General features: G+C 37.6%; 3 protein-coding genes and 1 pseudogene across 3 annotated transcripts; all 4 read right to left on the minus strand.

The window, feature by feature from the left end:
* On the minus strand, window positions 3,923–5,985 carry LOC18778395 (berberine bridge enzyme-like 15). Its single transcript, XM_007213830.2, has one exon. It carries the CDS (start codon window positions 5,818–5,820, stop codon window positions 4,174–4,176), a length of 1,647 nt encoding a protein of 548 aa, XP_007213892.1. The 5' UTR covers window positions 5,821–5,985; the 3' UTR covers window positions 3,923–4,173.
* On the minus strand, window positions 10,214–12,277 carry LOC18780628 (annotated as a pseudogene).
* LOC18780807 (berberine bridge enzyme-like 8) lies at window positions 13,881–15,684 on the minus strand. The gene has a single exon (XM_007211716.2). The coding sequence runs from the start codon at window positions 15,623–15,625 to the stop codon at window positions 14,006–14,008; it is 1,620 nt and encodes a 539-aa protein (XP_007211778.2). The 5' UTR covers window positions 15,626–15,684; the 3' UTR covers window positions 13,881–14,005.
* LOC18778562 (berberine bridge enzyme-like 26) lies at window positions 16,674–18,434 on the minus strand. The gene has a single exon (XM_007211492.2). The coding sequence runs from the start codon at window positions 18,398–18,400 to the stop codon at window positions 16,808–16,810; it is 1,593 nt and encodes a 530-aa protein (XP_007211554.2). The 5' UTR covers window positions 18,401–18,434; the 3' UTR covers window positions 16,674–16,807.

A 22,327-nucleotide genomic window follows, 5' to 3' on the forward strand; every position in this document is an offset into this window, starting at 1 on the left:
AAAAAGCTTTTTCGGTATTGATATTCATCTAACAAGTACTATAGTCAAATGATGAAACACCACTAGCTATAATGTTTTGACTTTTGAGAGTTTTCTTCAATAAAATCAACGATTCATTGATTAAGTGAAGGTTCCATTGAACCCAATTGTTGGAGTACGAACCAACAGATTCATTCCCTTGTTATTTCATTTTCTGTCAAATCTGCCGACAATTTAGGCTAATTTCTACTAGGGTTGGACACATATGGGTTCGGCCAAATCTAGTCTTTTGACCTATAATCGAGCCAAACCGGCCAGTTCGGTCGACTGCATCAGTTCACCAGTTTTTTTTTTAGCCCGCCCCTAATGTATACCATCCCTCTATACCATATACATATAAAAAGATGCATCTATAAATCAGCTAAAATTATGCCTCAGTACTAGTGCTACAGGCATGAAGAGCCAAGTTTCATATATTAATGTATCTGAAAGAATCTGAAGCATACTTCTTTTAATTTTGTATGGCTGTCAACTTCTTTTGTATGTCTGATTTTGGTATTTTCTCCAGCAGTTTTTCCTTCTTGTTCTCTACCAGTTAACATGTTGGTTAACTGCTTTCTCTCTCTGCATATGCGTAAGTTATTTTTTATATTAACAGGTTCACATTTGATTATTCTTACTTCTTGTTTAGCTATCTGCGCTCCAAACAAAATACTTTACACTTTTCATGCATTCAAGAGTTGAGTGTAGAAGTTGAAAAATGAGTGTGAAAATCACAACCAAAACTTGTGCTTTTAGAAAAGTTGGCTTAGCTATTCCGGTGGCTGTATGGTCTGGGCAAGCATTGTCTTTTTCAGGTTCACCTTCTTTGCTCCGAAACTCCTCGGGGCCAATTGACCCAGCTCTTTCTTTACACGGGTTAAGTCTTGCGGTAAATTTATGTTTGAATTTTTAGTGTTTTTAATCGCAATGATTCTTGAACGTATATCCGAGTTTCATTTTACCCATTCAATTCGTTTGAAAAAAAATTTCATATGAAAATTTGAAGGACATCCATCATATCACACTCATTCGATGGCTCTTGAGCTAAAACTATGTTTTGTGTTTTACTTTCCCACATACTATTTATTTTATTTTCAAGCCACATCAAATGTGTAACATATTTTCCATATTTATATTAAGTTTAGGTAATTCAGGCTGCATCAGTATAAAAAGTTGTTTGTTGTATAGACTATGAAAAGGTCCATGATTCAGCTCAATTTTATGCATAGTAAGTGCTACCTAAAGAATCAAAGTTTGTTACCAGCAGGAAGAATCTGAAAGATACTTCATGTTCTTTTGTTACCTTACAAAATCAATTTTGTGGGGTTTGTGTTGAAGTGATAATATTCACTCAAAAATAAATAAATAAAGTACGAGTTAGAAGAAAAAGGGGTGGTTGTGTGGAAATCTTTTTAAAAGTGAATAAGAGCAATAATAATTCACCAACATGTTGCTTTCTCTATAAACAAAGGAATCTCAAAGCTTTAAATATGGCCCACGGCAAGGCACTTTCTTAATCATAGTTCTATGGCACGGTTTTCTTGTTTGCTCAAGGCCCCAGGTTTCGATTAACTCAAGAGTTCCTGATTATGATGACTTCTATCATTATAAACAAAGCCAGGGCAATGTTTTCCAACAGGCAACTTTGATCAAATGCTTCCAAGATGTATTCAACATCCAAGTCTGTGGGGATGTGTTGGTTGGAAGCAAATTCCCAAAAGCACTCAATTTAAGAAGGCCTCGTTTTGCTGTTGTTGCACATGCAAAAGAGTTCAATGAAAACATAAATAATAAATACATAAATATGAGAAAAGAAAAGAAGAATAGGCAAAGCAAATACTCAAGCAAGCTTTGTCTTTGGTTTCTGAAGCAGGAAGACAAATTGCTTTCTCTATAAATGAAGGAATCTCAAAGCTCTAAATATGGCTCACGTTAAGGCACCTTCTTAATCTGTACATGTAAAGAAAGAAGTCAGCAACATGGGAAAAGAAAAAAAGAAGATGAAGAACAGGAAGATTGTGGGCATGTAGGTTACCACGTAAAATCCCATAAGGGAAGAAACAATTTTTTTCTTCTTTTGATGATTCAGCAAACGGCTTTGGGAAGTCACAGGCTGGTCTGGAAAAGCAAAAGAAACATATCAAGAGCTATCGTTTTATTTTCTAGCTATCTAAAGTTGCGGTGCACATATGTCTTTTTTAAAAGAAATTCATATAGTCAATTCTATATGGAAAAGGGGCTTGCTTTCCTTAATGCTCCAGGGGTTCCAATTCGATAAGGAAGTTAATTCAGACTTCACTTGGACAATGATTTTTATCCTTGGGTGTCTTAATCAAATTAAAAGACACTTCGTTTTGGCACTAAGCCGTGAAGGAACTAGTTGGAGCAAGGCAAGGCCCTAATCGAAAATTAATTAGGGCTGGCACTGTATGTACCTCTCTCAAGACCCGATGGTCTGAAGCTAATATTCTAAGATTTGGCAGTCTCATATACAATGGGCTCATAATTAGTCTCATGCCCAAAATGGACTTGTCCGTTAAAAATTCAGTTGACGAACAATTGGTGCAAAGTCTCAAGTCCGCAAATTATGGATTAATAAAGGCCCATTAATTCCCAAATCATCAAATTGAAGCCCAAGTTGTACAAAACCACGTCAAAAGGCCCAAGTGGTATAAAACCATGCAAATAAAACCAAAATTTTGGAATTACGTCGGTTTGATCCCGTCAAGGGTACGTAAGTAGTCTAGCATCCTATTAGACACAATCACAACAAAATACGAATCACTGAATACATCAACCAAATTCCCATAAATCAAATCAAACACATTTTTATGCCAAGTCTGAACTACGTTGGTTTGATTCCGTTAAAGATACGTAGGCAGCCTAGAAATTCAATCTAGATGCAACCGTCCAAATAAACAGAATCCCTAGTTCTTTCTTAACCAAATTCGCACACAAACACTACAAATTTCCATAACCAAACTATTATTTTAGTGGGCCATTCACTCACTAAGATTCCTTGAATGACGAGTAGCTTGATTTTCGAAAGGAATATGTGGCAACTTAAGATTCTACTTAGGTGCAGCTGCAAAACCAAACACATTGCTCATGTTTCTTTATCATGAAATCAAAGGGTGTTCTCTTAAAGTAAGGGATTGTAATTAAGAGATTCTTTAATCTTGAATAGATTGAATTTAAAAGATAATAAAACCTCATGGCTTAGATAGTGATGGTGAAATTATAATGGGATACTTACATTTTCCCTCAACAGTTTGTAATGTCTGCTTTTGGTTATTATGCTGTTAATAGCTGCCCCTGCATGTTCTATCTACGTTTGCAGATTGTTTTTGTGGTAGAATGAAATGGCTCATTTTTTTATATGGTAAATGAAATCTCAAATTCTTTCATCCTACTATTTGACTTGAACTCCACAATTAAAGTTTGATTATTAGTTATTACTTTTTAATTAATTGAATATGGAAATTCGAACTTGAGACTTCTTACAGTAGTTGCAAAAAAAGTATTATTAAGCTAAGATTTAGTGATTTAATTATTTTCTAAATAAATTCAATTTATAATTTTATGTAATAAGCTTAGTTTATTTTTTCGAGTTTGCTATTTGATTAGAGCATTAACCTTTTTAGGTTGGTTGGGCCTAATCTTGCTCTGAAACTCAATTGGGTCTAGACAAAGTTGGATTTGGGCTGTGCAACGAATAGAGGAAAATGAGCGGGTATGAAATTAATTAGAAGATGTAATTTGTAGTTTTTCGGGTATTGAATTACATATTTGATGTGCTTGATTCCGTATGTATTAGTAAACACATTGAAGTCGGGAATCAAAACAACGTTCCCATACCTATTCCAATTAAGTAGAGTTGTAGTAAATCAGAATCCATTACTGCAAATAAAAATAAAGGAATATTGGATAAATTATAATAGTAAAAGGTATCTTCTACAATAAGGGTTACATTATTGCAGACCCAAAAAAGAAAACATTATTGCAGTGCCCATATTGGTTACATTACACCACTTTTCTACAACAGTTTGAATGTTGAGACTAAACAGTCTCTTAAACAAAGCACACTGATCAAACCAATAAAAGCATTACTTACCATGCAGCAAACATCATATCTTGCTCTTGGCTCTTCTTCTATAGACTATGTTGATGATGACCAGTTCTAGATCTTTTAGGGAGTGGAAGAGGAGGGATGCTCTGTTCATGCCTGAAGAAGTTATCTGGATCAACTTTGGTCTTGATCTTTATCAATCTGTTAAAGTTGTCCTTGAAATACCTGTTACCCCAAGCACTTGCTTCAATGAAGCTTATGTTGCTCTTCTTGTTAATCCCCAAATCAAGATCCCTATAATTCACATATGCTTGCCTTGGGAACATTGTGGCATAAGGAGCCATGTAATTGTAAAGCTTCCTAATCCAATCCATGTGCTTTGCCTCATCTTCATGGGGATCTTGCCATGTAGTCAAGTACTGAATTTTAAAGAGAATTCCATTTCTATGAGGGAAGGGAATTTCAGACTCTGAAATTCTGCTCATCTGTCCTCCATATGGATTGAAAATCACCAGAGGGCTCTCTTCCTCCATCAGCCTTTTCCAAAGCCCCTCAAGCCCAGTTTCAGGAATTGGGTCTTTGACAAAATCTGATTTTGCTTTGAAATAGTTCTTGAATGTTGATTTTCCTTGAAGCAAAACCTCAGGTGGAGTTCCACTTGGGTACCCTGCTATGTACATCACAGATTTGAGCCAACTTGTTTCTGTGCAATCTTTTTTTGTCAAACCCAATTCAGGGAATTTTGTTTTCACAACATCAAGCAATCTGTCAGCATCACCAAGAAATTGGGCTTGGTAAAGAGTGGTGATAGTTTTAGTGCCAGTTTTGCTGTCTTTTGATGATTGTATGACGACCCTAATGAAGAGATCTTCATCAAGCTCAGTAGCAGCTACTTGTTGCCATTTATGTAGGACCTTTGTTGCACCTGTTTCCAAGGTCTTAGCAACTGTAAAAACTGTCACCGTTGATGGAACAGGAACCAGATTTATCTTCCACCAAAGGATGATGCCAAAGCTCGCTCCTCCACCTCCTCTGATTGCCCAAAACAGGTCTTCTCCCATGGCTGCCCTGTCAAGAACTCTGCCACTAACATCAATGATTCGAGCATCGATGACATTATCAGCACCAAGGCCATATTTTCTCATCATGCTACCATATGCACCACCAGTTATGTGCCCTCCCACACCTAAGCTTGTGCAAAGCCCAGCAGGGAAGCCATGCGTTTTGCTCTTCTGTGCAATTCTGTAGTAAACTTCACCAATAGAGGCACCAGCTTGAACCCATGAGCTGTTGTCTTCGATATCGACGATGACCGATCGAAGTTTGGCAAGGTCTACAACAATGAAAGGTGCTTCAGTTTGGGACACATAAGAGAGGGCCTCATAATCATGCCCTCCACTTCTGACCCTGAGATGTATTCCAAGCTGCTTTGAGCAAATGACAGCAGCTTGGACATGAGAATCATGCAATGGTGTGAAAATGAACTCAGGCTTTGGCACTGAAGGGACCAAGTACCTAAGATTCTGTGCTGTAGATTGTAGGGTGGGAATGAATGTAGAGTTGTTTGGGGTGATTAAGGCAGTGGAGAATGGGATTAAAATCTCAGAATTTTCTGAGAGGCATTTGATGAAATTGTCTTGTACTGAAGGTAGAGGTTGTGTCAATGAAGTTGATATCAGAAGAAAAAGAAAGAGTGGGAAAATTGAAAGGTTTGGAATTGGAAGAAGCATGATGCTGGTTACCTTTGTTTAAGGAATTGGCTTAGTGTGGTTTGTGTTGGGGAATTGGCTTAGTGTTTGTGTATGCTTTATAGTAGCATAAAAGCTCATATGAGCTAATGCAAACGTCATGCGGTGTTGGGATGATTAAATTGATTTTGGGTCAATTTTGTCTCCATTTTAATTATGGGTTTTGTGGAAAAAGAGTTATATACGGGAGGCTGGTGCTTGCCTTGTACAATGCTTCAAGCATGTGGAGAGTGTGGAGTGTGGACCAATTCAGATTCAACATCTTTGATCTGCCATTTCTACAAATTCATGTTCCTTTAGAATTAATGTCCCATGTAGCCAAGCATCAATTTGTCAAGTCCTTGCTTTAAAGTCAAGTTCACGGGTATTTCATAAATGGTTGTTCGTTTAATTTAAGCAAAACAAAAATGAACTGGCATTTAAATTGTAAAGATAAGGAATACTGTCTAAATCCGTTGTAAGGAAGTCATTCACCTCTCGTAATACAGTGCAGAGTGTTGAAAGTGTTTGTCCCATATTGAAAAGTTAAGGGGCCTAGTCTGAGTTTTAATATGCGATCTCAACTTCCTTAACAGAGAATGTTTATGAGTTTCATCTTAATCATTGTTATTGATAATGTAATTTAATTGATACATTATTATCAAACTATGTAGATTTCGAATGATAGATAAACTTTATCGCATAAAAAAAATGAAAGGAAGGAAAATCAAAACAAACAGGCCCCGCTAGATCCTGAAAGGAAACGAAAACAATGCCAGCAAATAACATAAAATATCAACTTTCACAATTCTAGATTTGAATTGACTATTGTGTCACTAACATGCCTCGTTTAGAGAAAACAGTGTCATTGTCAAATTGGACAATGACTTTGGCACAATTATGTACCGTGGCCCTCAATTCAGCTGCAATTACGCTTTTATGTTATTTTCCTTGCAATCTCTAAAATTATTATTCAGTGTTTTAGCTTATTATTCAGTGTTATAACTAATTGACATATGGATAAAGTTTTGGTTGCGACGGGTGTACCTGTCTGTTGTTTTGTCTCTTCGCATGAGAAGAGAGATAAGAATAAGATAAGCTTATCCGGGATGATAAAGTTTTTTTTTGTGATGCCGTGATGATGATGAAGTTTTTCTCGTAGATATGAGTGGAGGTTGTATTTTAATACTTGAATTCTTGGTGGACTTGTTTGTCTTTGTTTGGGTACCTAACGAGATATTTAGTTATATATCTATTATTAACATTAGTGATATAGATAAATTCTATACAATTTAAACATAAAAAAAATTTAAAAAATGACAACTGTCTCCATTGAATTTAATTTTGATGATTAAATTACTTTGATGCTCTTTTGAGTATTTTTGGTGATTTTTATGAGATTTTGGAGTTGGGTTTGTTTTAAGAAATCAATGGTAGTTAATTTATAAAAAATTTAAAGTCTCTTTGTTATATTATAAATGAATTTTATATGTTTCTAAAGTCTATTTCATATATAATTTTTTTTATAATTTAAATATATTTATTGAGTATAACAATGAATCTCTTTTATATAAATTCTTAAATACTATTGTAAACGTTTTTAATCACAAGAGCATGCTTTTGTCCTTGAACTTTGAGCTAGTCCAATCAAACTATTGCATGTGTCGTTTTTAACTATGCAAACCATAAATTACTCGAAGTGGAGAAGGTAAAAATTTGATGGTGACCGGTGAGTTGAAAGAGGTGAAACATAAATTAGTATTTTGAGGTAGTCTTATTTATTTATTTATTTATTAAAATATGCATGCAATAGTTTTTTTTTTTCTTCAAGAAAATGCATACAATAGTTTGATTGTGCTACCTTTGCTTTTTCTGTGACAGCATATCTTGAACTTTGAGAAATGCTGGATTGTGTTTGTATATAGATGAGGAAAAATTTAGTTGCGCACTGTTTTGCTATTTTCAATCAACAATACTATGTTATCTAAAAGAGTTATTCAGTATGTTATAATATTATTAATCAAAAATAATAAAATACCATGTTATCCTCATTTTATGAAAATCTTTCTCCAACAAAGAAGGTATATCTCAAAATTTGTGTAAATTTTTTCACTACTAGTGCATTTCCTCGATGAACGGCGTGGCATTATGTCAACTTGTCAAGTGTCAAGCTTGCTTAAAACATCTTAGATTATGTCTTCCCAAGTGATATAGGTATAAGGTGGAATTTATATATACTTGCACGACAAAAATAGCTATTTTCTTTGCTCTTCATAATTACTTTACCACTTGTGCTGCTTGGATATATATTGAGCCTGTGACTTCAAGCCTGAGGCACCTCTTTGCGTTTACTCTTAATGTTGCTTGTTTTTATCAAGTTAAAGCTTCTTGCTTGTCTGTAGTTGGTAAGCCCATCAATTAACATGTATTAATTTGATATTTTTCTTTAATTATTACTGCTCTATTATGGGATTATTCACCCGTCAATAATCTTAACAAGTTAGTTTTAAGTTGTATTAGGAAAAGATGTTACATTATTAAATTGGTTTGGTTTGGTTTGATTTTTTTTGTGATTTTTGTCAAAATCGAACTGAACCAAACTGTTATATTGTAATTAAATTGGTCGCAGTTTTGAAGTGAAACCGATCTAATCCAGACCGTAAATTATTCCTTTTAAAATATTATGCTTTTTATATTATTTTTATTATAAAGAAAGACGATCTAATTAACCAAAGAAAAACACTTACATGAGATCACTCACAAGCACATCCTGTATGATATGAGGTGGGAGCCCATACCAAAGAAAAGGAACCATGCAGAGATAAAGCATATTTAGCTAAAGTCATTACCCAATATTTTACCAAAAGATTAGCATCAACTCATAATATCATTCAACAAACTCTATACTGGATAACAATTTTAATCTGAAAAGAAGAAGAAAAGTTTAATGTATGATTGAAAAGAAAAACTTTGACCGTAAAATGTTTCGAGAGAAAAACGTTTTTATTTATATTTTTCTTTAAACGTTATTGAGGGAAGGAAAAATCGAACATAAAACCTAGTGTGTCGTGACAGTAATGGTTTTTCAAATCACTTACATGGAAATCTCGCCGCTCAATATGCAAAGACTCTTGTAACTTTTGGAAAATGTTTGCATGTCAAACGCTGAATTTGCTCCATAAGTTCTACACTCACCGGAGGGTCCTGAGGGAAGATACAATCTGCAAATGTCAGAAAAATCAACTACCCACCAACCCAATTCAATTGTCTGCAATGTTGAAATGGTGAATAGCCCAAGATTGTTCACACCAATTCAAATCTCTGCCACATGAATTGGGTTAATTTTGTGCCCCACTTTCCAGTCTTCTAACTGGTCAATGTTTTTGTTGTTGTTACATTTATTGCTTGCTTAGCACTATCAATGTTTACCAATATTAGATTAGAAGTGCTGTTATATTCTTTGAATATGTCCACTAGTTTGGATCACATGTACTGTGGAATATTTCTTAGTGGATGGTTACTGGAAGCAAAGTTCCACCAAGGGCATGTTGAGGCAGGCAGGCCGAGTTAGAAAAAACCTTGAATCAGGGAATTTGGTTTGGTGCTGGCAAATTAATTGGTCATTTTAGGTGAATAATGAGTACGGACAAATAGCTAGTTGCTAAAATTTCTGCAACTTGGTCGACTGTTCATAGCAACCCCTTATCAAATTAGTTGCTTTTTTGCTGCCCATGTGCTCCTATAATATAACCTCCTTCAAATAATGGAAAAAAACTCTGTGAGGCATTTCATCAAACACCTTGTTTGTATATGAATGCACACGCAATTTAAGTAAAGATTAGGCCTTTCTTAATTGGTTTGCCCCTATGTGATCATACATATTATCAACCACTTTTGCTTTAACTTAAGACATCTTTAAACATGCAACTACCAAATCTATTGTTTAGAGGCGAGATTCGTGGATTTGAAAGGATCCAGAAGATGCCATGACAAAGTGTTTTATAAGAAGAGTTAGAAAAGGCTAAAGTTGAGTTCTTTAGTTTGATGAGACAATCTCATCTCATCAATTAGTCACTTTGATCCAATTAAAGAAAAGTAAAGTATAATATGCAATAACTGCTTTATAGACATTATTAATTACATCATACTTCGCAGATTATTACAACATGCTTCGCGGATTATTACATCATAATACAAAGAAAATGATGAAATGAACACTATCAGAATTTAGAACAGTGCTTCTGAAATTTCACTGTTTTGGTAACAGACAATTGGTTTTGAAGAAAGTTCCAAACTTTAACAAGCCTTGACTATTAGGAAGTTATTTTGGAAACTAAAGCAGAAAGATCTTTAAATTATTGATTGCTAATATTATCATGCATTTATTGTTGAAATTCTATTTCTTCCTAGATGAACGCACACTAGGGATGCTTTGTTCATCCCTGAAGAAGTTACCAGGATCAACTAAGGTCTTAACATGAACAAGTCTCCTAAAGTTGTTCTTGAAATACTTCAAACCCCAAATGCTTGCTTGTGCATAGCTTGTATGAACATCATTGTTCCTTCCCAAGTCAAGATCCTTATAGTTCAAATAGGCAGCTCTTGGGGACTTTGAAACATATGGTGCCATGTAGTCATACAGCTTTCTCATCAAGCTCTCACCTATCTCATTTTCCCTGTAATCATCCCAAGTGACCATATACTGGATTTTGAATAGATTTCCACTTCTGTGTGGAAAATGAATTTCTGAATTGGAAATCTCACTAATTTTTCCACCATAAAGTGTCAATATCAGGTAAGCCTTTACTTCAATTAGTGTTTGCCATAAGCCTTCCAAGCCAGCTTTCGAAATAGGTTCATTCACGTAGTCTGATTTTGCTTTGAAGACGCTTGTTGATGCTAAAAAATGATTCGACATTTTTGGGCCCAACTTAGTGATGTATTTGCCTTCGGAATGTCCTGGGCCTCAGTAGAGAGGCTGATCTGTGCAAAAAGTGAGAATGCTTGTGAGAATGCTCATGAGGCCTACGGCAACAGTGTGGTACCAGCCAAAGGATCTTCGATACTTAAGTAAGTACGAGGTGAACAGTAATCTAGACAGAGTAACTTTTGAGTGTGCCGAAAGTTCCAGTTACCTCAATTTTGGGACTTGTGCCCCTTTTATAAGTCTTGGAAGGTGTGCATGTTGTGCAGAATTTCGATGTGGGACTGTTGACATTCATTGTGGGTGTTCTATGTGTCCAAAAGATGCCTTGGGGTTTGGCCTTGCGTTTGGCAGTCAGTGGGTGCCAAATGACCCCTTACCGATTCCTTCTTTTGTCTATGTGTCCTTCCTCTATTGGTTCGTTAATTGTGGTATAAACAAAGCTCTTAGATTGTTGAGTCCTCCCGAGCAAAGCTTCTGATTCGTTTCTTGGGATGAAAGCAAAGTAAAGAACAGACTCAATCCAGCTCATTTCAGTGCAATCGCTGCGGTCTACACTTAACTCTGAAAAATTGTCCTGCATCGAGGGGAGAAGTTTCTCCACGGGCCCAAGAAACAATGAACTGAATTCAATAATAATAGTTTTGTCACCATTTGTGCCTGCTTTATTTCCAACACCTATGACTGAATGTAGGAAAAGGTCTTCATGACGCTTATCTGCAATGTTTTACCATTTAGAAAGAAGTTTGGTTGCACTGTTCTGTGGTCTTTGAAATTTTGAAAACTGTTACAGATGGAGGGACAGGAACCAACTTAAGTTTCCATGCCAGAATAACTCCAAAGCTTGAACCTCCCCCTCCTCTAATAGCCCAAAAGAGTTCTTCTCCCATGGGTTTTCTGTCAAGAACTCTGCCATTAACGTCGACAATTTTAGCATCAAGGACATTGTCAGCTGCCAGACCATACTTCCTGAACAAGGTACCAAATCCACCTCCACTAATATGTCCCCCCACACCTATGGTAGGACATGACCCCGCTGGAAATCCATAAGCCTTACTTTTTTCTGCAATTCTGTAATACAACTCTCCAAGAGTAGCACCGGATTCAACCCAAGCACTCCCATTCTCTATGTCAACATCAATAGACCGAAGATTGAAAAGATCAATGATGACAAAAGGAGCTCTGGCTACGTAAGATTGGCCCTCGTAGTCATGGCCCCTGCTTCGGATTCTGATTAGCACGCCCTTTTCTTGGAGCAAATTACAGCCGCTTGAACATGAGAGTCATGAAGGAGAGTAATGATAGCTTCTGGTCTTGATGTTCCTCTGGTCACGAATATGAGGTTTTGTATGGAAGATTGCACGGCTGAGAAATAAGCAGAACTGCGTTTGGTGATAATGATTTGCTATAGTTATGCTTTATGTCGGAAGTAAAACATTGAAGAAAGCTTTCTACAGCGGAATTTGAAGTTGCGGACCAAACTAAGTTGAAAAGGATGAAAAGTAGAGGAAGTAGTTTCATGTGTAAGGTCACCATTTTGATTTCCTCTGCACATATGAAATGCATAATATATGTACTATGACTTGGAAAATTAGTGGAGGTGGATTGTGTTTGTATGTTACTAGTGGGAGAAAAACTTTGTTGTAACGGGATATAGTTTTGTTATTTCTGGCCAATAATATTATGTCATACGAAAGTATTATCACGTATGTCATAGTATTATTGACTGAGAATAAATAAAAAAAAGTATTATCCCCATTTCATAGAAGTCTTTCTCCAACAATAGAGGCATATCTCAAAATTTATGTAAACAGTTTTTTACTGCTAGCTAGTCCATGGCATTATGTCAACTTGTCAAGCGTCTGCTTAAAACATCTTAGATTATATCTTCTCAAGTCATATAGCTATAAGGTGGAATTTATATATACTTGCACGACAAAAATAGCTATTTTCTTTGCTCTTAATAATTCCTTTCCTAGTGTGCAATGTTGAAATGGTGAATGGCCCAGCATTGACCACCCCAATTCCAATCTCTTCTGCCACATGAATTGGGTTATTTTTGTGCCCCACTTTCCAGTCTTCTAACTGGTCAATGCTTCTTCTTTTTTTGTTACATTTATTGCTTGGTTAGCACTATGAATGTTTACCAATATTTGATTAGAAGTGCTGTAATATTCTTTGAATATATCCACTAATTTGGATCACATGCACTGCGGAATATTACTTGGTGGAGGGTTATTGGAAGCAAAGTTCCACCAAGGACATGTTGAGGCACGACGGGTTAAAAAAACCTAGAATCAGGGAATTTGGTTTGGTTCTGGAAAATTAATTGGTCAGTTTAGGTGAATAAGGAGTACGGACAAATATAGCTAGTTGCTAAAATTTCTGTCTTGGTCGACTGTTCAGAGCAAGCTTTTTTGCTACCTCTATTTGGTTGGGCCTTAAGAAGTTGTTGCCTCAAATCCTGGAGAACTCTCAATGGGTAATTGGCAATGGTTCTCAAATTGATTTTTGGACTGATACTTGGATTTGCGATTCTTTGATGCATTTGTTAGGCATTCCTCCCTAAGTGGCTTTCACTTTTCATGCTAAAGTTGCTGATTTTATTAATAATTGTCGTTGGGATTTGCCTGTGAATTTTGTAAGGGCCTTTTCGCATTTGGCAGCTTCTATGGAGGCTATTGATTTGCCTATTGAGCCGTATGCTGATCAACTTATTTGGACTGGTGCTATGTCTGACATTTTATCAGCGAAAGAAGCATATTTGTGGCTTTCTTCTCATAATGTCTCCGTGCAATTCTGTAACTTGGTCATTTTAGGTGAATAATGAGTATGGACAAATAGCTAGTTGCTAAAATTTCTGTAACTTGGTCGATTGTTCATAGCAACCCATTATCAAATTAGTTGCTTTTTTGCTGCCCATGTGCTCGTATAATATAACCTTCTTCAAATAACGAGAAAAAACTCTGTGAGGTATTTCATCAAACACCTTGTTCGTATATGAATGCAAATGCAACTTAAGTAAAGGTTAGGCCTTTCTTAATTGGTTTGTCCCCATGTGATGAAATGATGAAATGAAATGAACACTATCATAATACAAAGAAAATGATGAAATGAACACTATCAGAATTTAGAAGAGTGCTTCTGAAATTTGGTTTTCATTTTCACTGTTTTGGTAAGACAGAGTTTTGAAGAAAGTTCCAAACTTTATTCATTGTTGGCAATTGGGATTGCTAATATTATCATGTACTCATTGTTGAAACTCTAGTTCTTCCTAGATAGGCACACTGGGATGCTTTGTTCATCCCTGAAGAAATTACCAGGATCAACTAAGCTCTTAACATGAACAAGTCTCCTAAAGTTGTTCTTGAAATACTTCAGACCCCAGATGCTTGCTTCTGCATAGCTTGTATGAACATCCTTGTTCCTCCCCAAGTCAAGATCCTTATAATTCAAATAGGCAGCTCTTGGGAACTTTGAAACATATGGTGCCATGTAGTCATACAGCTTTCTCATCAAGCCAATATATTTCTCAGTTTCCCTGTAATCATTCCAAGTGACCATATACTGGATTTTGAATAGATTTCCACTTCTGTGTGGGAAAGGAATTTCTGAATTGGAAATCTCACTCATTTTTCCACCATAAGGTGTCAATATCAGGTAAGCCCCCACTTCAATTAGTGTTTGCCATAAACCTTTCAAGCCAGCTTCTGAAATAGGTTGAGTCACATAGTCTGATTTCGCTTTGAAGAAGCTCTTAGATTTTATAGTCCTACTTAGCAAAGCTTCTGATTCGTTTCTTGGGATGTAATCAAAGTAAAGAACAGACTCAATCCAACTCATTTCAGTGCAATCGCTGCGGTCAACACTTAACTCTGGAAAATTGTCCTGCATCAAAAGGAGAAGTTTCTCCACCGGCCCAAGAAACAATGAACCGAATTCAATTACAATAGTTTTGCCACCATTTGTGCCAGCTTTATTTCCAACACCTATGACTGTATGTAGGAAAAGGTCTTCATGAAGCTTATCCGCAATGTTTTGCCATTTAGAAAAAAGTTTGGTTGCCCCTTGTTCTGCGGTCTTTGAAAATCTGAAAACTGTAACAGATGGAGGAACAGGAACCAGTCTAAGTTTCCATGCCAGAATGACTCCAAAGCTTGAGCCTCCCCCTCCTCTAATAGCCCAAAAGAGTTCTTCTCCCATGGATTTTCTGTCAAGAATTCTGCCATTAACGTCGACAATTTTAGCATCAAGGACATTGTCAGCTGCCAGACCATACTTCCTAAACAAGGTACCGAATCCACCTCCACTAATATGTCCCCCCACACCTATGGTAGGACATGACCCTGCTGGAAATCCATAAGCCTTACTTTTTTCTGCGGTTCTGTAATACAACTCTCCAAGAGTAGCACCGGATTCAACCCAAGCACTCTCATTTTCTATATCAACATCGATAGATCGAAGATTGAAAAGATCAATGATGACAAAAGGAGCTCTGGATACATAAGATTGGCCCTCGTAGTCATGGCCCCCGCTTCGGATTCTGATTAGTAGGCCCTTTTTCTTGGAGCAAATTACAGCCGCTTGAACATGAGAGTCATGAAAGGGAGTAATGATAGCTTCTGGTTTTGATGTTGAACTGGTCAAGAATCTGAGGTTTTGTATGGAAGACTGCACGACTGAGAAATAAGCGGAACTGTGTTTGGTGATAATGATTTTGCTAGAGTTATATTGCTGTATGTGGGAGGCAAAACATTGAAGAAAGCTTTCTGCAGCTGAACTTGAAGTTGTGGAACAAACTGAGTGGAAAAGGATGAAAAGTAGAGGAAGTAGTTTCATGTGTAAGGTCACCATTTTGATTTCCTCTGTACATATGAAATGCATGGGCTATTAGCTCTCTAATATATGCACTATGACTTGGAAAATATGAGTTCAAAAAAAGTGACTTGGAAAATTAGTGGAGGTGGATTATGTTTGTATGTCAATAGTGGGAGAAAAACTTAGTTGCAATCGGATATCACTGTTTTGCTATTTTTGGCCAATTATGTTATGTCATACGAAAATATTATCATGCGTGTTATAATGTTATTGACCGAGAATAACAAAACAGTGTTGTCCCATGTTTCATAAAATCTTCTTCAGTGGAGGCATATCTCAAAAGTTATATAAACTTTTTCACTATTAGGGCATTTGCTTGATGGACATGGCATTATGTAGTCAAGAGTCAACCTTGCTTAAAATATCTTAGATTATGTGTTGTCAAGTCATACAGCTATAAGGTGGAATTTATATATACTTTCACGACAAAGATAGCTATTTTCTTTGCTCTTAATAATTCATTTCCTAGCGTGCAATGGTGAATGGCTCAAGATTGAACACACCAATTCCAATCTCTGCCACATGAATTGGGTTTTTTTGGTCCCACTTTCCAGGCTTCTAATCGGTCAATGTTTTTGTTGTAGTTACATTTATATTCTTTGAATTATGTCCACTAGTTTGGATCATATGTACTGCGGAATATTACTTGGCGGATGGTTATTGGAAGCAAAATTCCACCAAGGACATGTTGAGGCAGGCCGAGTTAGAAAAAAACATAGAATCAGGGAATTTGGTTTGGTGCTGGCAAATTAACTGGTCGAATAACGCATATGGACAATAGCTAGTTGCTAAAATTTCCGTGTCTTGGTCGACTGTTGGGAGCAACCCATTATCAAATTAGTTGGCTTTTTGCTGCCCATGTGCTTCCTATAATATAACTTTCTTCAAATAATGAGAAAATACTATTTGAGGCATTTCATCAAACACCTTGTTGGTATTTGACCAAAAAACAAAAAAACACCTTGTTGGTATATGAATGCACACGCAATTTAAGAAAGGCAAGTGGGGCCAAAACATCATAATTCACATCATAATTCAAAGAAAATCGAGGGGGGAAAAAAGGACAAGGGAAACTATGATATGAACAGTATCACAATAACAGAAAAATGGGTTTGAAGATAGTTCCAAACTTTATTCATTGTAGGCAATTGGGATTGCTAATATTATCATGTATTGATTGTTGAAGCTCTATTTCTTCCTAGATGGATACACAGGGATGCTTTGTTCATCCCTGAAGAAGTTACCAGGATCAACTAAGGTCTTCACTTGAGCAAGTCTCCTGAAGTTATTCTTGAAGTAACTGAAACCCCAAATGCTTGCTTGTGCATAGCTTGTATTAGCATCCTTGTTCCTCCCCAAGTCAAGATCCTTGTAGTTCAAATAGGCAGCTCTTGGGGACTTTGAAACATATGGTGCCATGTAGGAATACAGCTTTCTCATCATGCCAATATGTTTCTCAGTTTCCTTCTCATCATCCCAAGTGACCATATACTGGATTTTGAATAGATTTCCACTTCTGTGTGGGAAAGGAATTTCTGAATTGGAAATCTCACTCATTTTTCCGCCATAAGGTGTCAATATGAGGTAAGCCCCTACTTCAATTAGGTTTTGCCATAAACCTTCCAAGCCAGCTTCTGAAATAGGTTCATTGACATAGTCTGATTTTGCTTTGAAGAAGCTCTTAGATTGTTGAGTCCTATTGAGCAAAGCTTCTGATTCGTTTATTGAGATGCTAGCAAAGTAAAGAACAGACTCGATCCAACTCATTTCAGTGCAATCGCTGCGGGCTACACTTAACTCTGGAAAATTGTCCTGCATCAAAAGGAGAAGTTTCTCCACCGGCCCAAGAAACAATGAACGGAATTCAATAACAATAGTTTTGCCACCATTTGTGCCAGCTTTATCTCCAACACCTATGACTGTATCTAGGAAAAGGTCTTCATGAAACTTGTCTGCAATGTTTTGCCATTTAGAAAGAAGTTTGGTTGCACCTTGTTCTGTGGTCTTTGAAATTGAGAAAACTGTTACAGATGGAGGGACAGGAACCAACCTAAGTTTCCATGCCACAATAACTCCGAAGCTTGAACCTCCCCCTCCTCTAATAGCCCAAAAGAGTTCTTCTCCCATGGATTTTCTGTCAAGAACTCTGCCATTAACGTCGACAATTTTAGCATCAAGGACATTGTCAGCTGCCAGACCATACTTCCTGAACAAGGTACCAAATCCACCTCCACTAATAAGCCCCCCCACACCCACAGTAGGACATGACCCTGCTGGAAATCCATAAGCCTTACTTTTTTCTGCAATTCTGTAATACAACTCTCCAAGAGTAGCACCGGATTCAACCCAAGCACTCTCATTTTCTATGTCAACATCAATAGACCGAAGATTGGAAAGATCAATGATGACAAAAGGAGCTCTGGATATGTAAGATTGGCCCTCGTAGTCATGGCCCCCGCTTCGGATTCTTATCAGTATGCCGTTTGTCTTGGAGCAAATTACAGCTGCTTGAACATGAGAGTCATGAAAGGGATAAATGACAGCTTCTGGTTTTGATATTGAAGTGTTCAAGAATCTGAGGTTTTGTATGGAAGATTGCACGACTGAGGCATAAGCAGAACTGTTTTTGATGAGAATGATTTTGCTACTTGATTTGAGATTCTGTATGTGGGAGGTAAAACATTGAAGAAAGCTTTCTGTAGCTGAATTTGAAGTTATGGACCAAACAGGGTTGATAAAGATGAAAAGTATTGGAAGTAGTTTGAATATCTCCATATTCATTTCCTCTGTGCAGTTTGAAGTGTGAATTGCATAGGCTATTAGCTATATATATAATATATCTACTATGACGTGGAAAAGTATGAGTCCAAATTGGTACAGTATTTCAGACAAAGTCAATGCTCAAACTTTATCCTTTCTTTTTCAGTTAAGGCAAACAAATAACCTTTGCAAATAAAAAAAATGCGCTAGAGAATTCGTCAGAGACTGAAAGCCTAGTTCTGTACAAGTTCAAAGTCTTCTCGAAAGTTATATTTTAGAGTTGAAGACGCCAAAGATTTCATTAATCGCAGGTTGAATCATATGATCTATGTCATCGCTGTCTTTCTCAGTTGTAGTTTTTGGTCATTAGTTTCGTTAAGTTCAAGAAATCCTTATTTGTTGAGCGGGGTTACCACAGTGATTGTGACTTTTAGTTGAGCACATATAAAATTGTACACATTTAGTTGCAGTATTACTTGTTTTAAATAAAAAAATAAAAAGTCGCATTATTAGTTGCCGTAGACGTAATTGAAGACTTCTAGAAAAATCAATAGCTTACAATGAAGAAGTTCCATGGCGGTGGGATAGCGTAGGTTAGACAAATATCCACAAACATAATTGAAGATTGTGGATGATTAACATTTGTGGCTGCGAATATTGGAGAGAATAACATTTGTGGCTGCGAATATTGGAGAGATTGTCTAAGTCGGCAAACAATGTCTATAAGCAGACAAGCTACCCAAATCTAAGGTAGAAGCTGGCAACCTATAATAAGCTAATCAACTAAAGGTGATGGGAGTTAACCAAGAGTATTCCCAATCAAGGCCATCTCCAATCAAGACCATCTCCAATCATAGGCTCACCAATCTAAGTGAAATGCCAAATAGCCCAAACTAATTGACAGGATCCGCCCTCGAATTCTTCGAAAACTGGGACGAATTCCGTCTTGTTACCGACATCACCCCGATGTCGGGGCCACTTACTTAAAATCGAGACTCTCTACCAAAATTTTGGCAGAGTCTCTCCTGTAAATTGTACAATCCCAACAAAAATCAACCTGCATAATATACATAATATAAACCCAACCAGCAGTATGCTTTCAACATACAACCATACACACAAAATGGCCTCCGGTCTCAAGTAAGAACCTAACATGGGCAATAACAGAGCATCTACTGAATTTAGTTTACAAGAACATCCAGTGAGTAAAAAGAAATTACTCGAAGCCTAATCTATTGATGTAAATGGTTCGGCCTTCGAACACCGCTTGCAACCTTCCTGGAGTGACTACTGTCTGGGGGGCGCAAAACAGAAACATGTGAGTGGACAAAAACAAAGTTTGAATTTAAAACAACATAATAACCCCACCGTGTAAAAATAATGCTCAAAACATGCAGGTTCGTAATTCATATTTAAAAATCAAGCACATTCTTCTCTGAAACCCTTTAAAACCCAAAATCAGTCAATCTATAAACTAAATTCCCACAATTAATACTGTTCTTTCCAACCCACTACATATACTCTAATTGCTTTACACTCACACCTATATATAAATATATAATTATAGATATGTCATAATCTTCTCACACTACCTAGGTACCGGGGAAACAATCCAACCGGGGGATTGTTTAACTAGCCCGTAGGATTTTCATTTGCTATCCTGCGTCTAGGGATGAGCGGTCCAACCGGGGGGTGAAACTCCATATCTCACACACCGGAACATCCAACGCCATGTGTAGCTCCAATACTAAGTTCTATGCGCGCATACTACATCATCACACATCGAAAATTTCAACGCCATGTGTAATGATCCCAAGCAATACACATAATATTCCCATACACCAGAAATTTCAACGCCACGTATGGGAAGTGTCTCACACGCCGGAAATTCCAACGCCACGTGTGAGACTAATAACAACATGTTCTTCCCACACGCCAGAAATTCCAATGCCAGGTGTGGGAAGCCTAGTAACTGGGGATGATACTTACATAGTGTAATCATACATCTTCTCTCAACAACCCCTCATACTCAAATCCTTCCACAATCTCACCTCAACAACCCACATACCCCACATATAGACAATATATATAGAATTTCCCAAAATTCATACAAACATCCTCTCAGTACTTAGATATGTCAAACCCACAATATATTACCAAAGCGCTATATGAACATCAAATTCAACATTTGAATATTAATATATCCAATATACCATTTAAAACATTATGCATAAATCTTTCATCAACAAAACCATGCGTATGATTGAAAACAAAGTCCACTCACAAATAGTCCCAAGCTGCCCGACCCTACGAGGGTCCCGCCTACTGTGTACGATTGATCGGAGCACCTATTTCAAGATACGAACCCTTAATTAATATAGAATCACTTCCAGGACTCTGATTCACGATCCGCGAAATCCTACACAATTCTAGGAGTGCCTTGATCAACAAATTTTAATTTGAAAACGATCCAACGGTCAGAACCTATTGAACCCAGATAACGCACAATATGCGAAATCCGTTCGATAGTCAAACGACATACGAATTGGAATCCGAGCACACTTACGCACTCGTGACAACGTGAGGATTACAACAGGTCAAAACGTGACTTCACCACCCTTGCCCACATGCCGCCACACGCGCCGGCAGCGCGTGGGTATGTAGAGTAATTTTTGGTGATGAAAAAACTCCACACCACCGCTCACCCTTCCTACCCTAGATACTACTCGAGGCAAGGATCATTTCATTCAACTACAAGGAGGTCCAATTTGGACGGCAACCGGCTGGAATTTCACTTTGAAATCCGGCCAAAACCTAGATTCCAAAATCGGTTTCCCAAACTCAAAATCGATCCAATGCTATGCATGTAACACCCCGACTCCAAATTAAACCCCTTATTTAAATTATTTAATAATTTAAGGGGAATTACAAATTTACCCTTGAGATAAGGGCATTTTGGTCATATTCTTAACTGAAGAGAGTTTGAGGCATTGAATAGTATTTTTGGATAGGTCGTACTGAGACGAGTTCATAGACACATAGTGGGCTCGAATCGGAGTTGTAACGAGAGAGATATGGTCAAAAAAAATCCAGTGGCAAAATCGTAATTATTTCAAAATGGAATTTTTTATAAAAATTAGATTTCTCTCTCTCTCTCTCTCTCTCTCTCTCTCTCTCTCTCTCTCTCTCCCGCGAGCTCTTTCTCTCTCTCCCGTCGGTCTCTCTCTCTCTCTCCTCGTAACTCCGGCCACCGGTCACGGCTGTGGACGGGGCCGGTACCAAAATGACGTGGGCTTCGTCCTCTTCCAGCCCCAGCCGACTCCCGCCTCCAGCCTCCGTGATTTCGCTGGAAAACGGAGAGGAAGCGGACGGTGTCGTCCGATCTTCGCCGCCGTCGATCTCCCTCCTCCGGCCACCGATTCCGACGAGCAAGGTATGGTTTCTCACCTACTTTTCATGCTCTACCTGCCTGTTGGGTAGGATTGGATCGATTCTTAGCGTTGTCAATTCGATTTTCGAATTGAAATTCGGCCGGTTAATCGCGATTCCGGCCACTTCCGATCAGTTTTTGGGGTAGGTCCAAGAACAAAAGTGGCTCCAAATAGGGTGTTATACCTAGGGTAGGAGTTTGGAGCCGTGGTGTTGAGATTTTCCGGCGAAGCTTTATCGCTTTGGGCACCCACGCGCTGCCGGCGCGTGGGCAGTGTAGAAAAAGTGGCACTATGTCTCGATGAGATCCTTAGGTTGTCACGAGTGCGTAGAATTTTGCGGATCTCAATTCGGACGTCGTTTGACTATCGAACGGACGATCGCATATTGTGCGTTATCAGGGTTCGATAGGGTGGGACCGTTGGATGGTCCCAAATTTAATATATGTTAATCTAGGTATTTCTAGGATCGTGTAGGAATTCACGGATTGTGAATCGGAGCCCCGGATGTTCCGAATAA

This window comes from Prunus persica, chromosome G4 (assembly GCF_000346465.2).
Source record: "Prunus persica cultivar Lovell chromosome G4, Prunus_persica_NCBIv2, whole genome shotgun sequence".
Classification (NCBI taxonomy): domain Eukaryota; kingdom Viridiplantae; phylum Streptophyta; class Magnoliopsida; order Rosales; family Rosaceae; genus Prunus; species Prunus persica.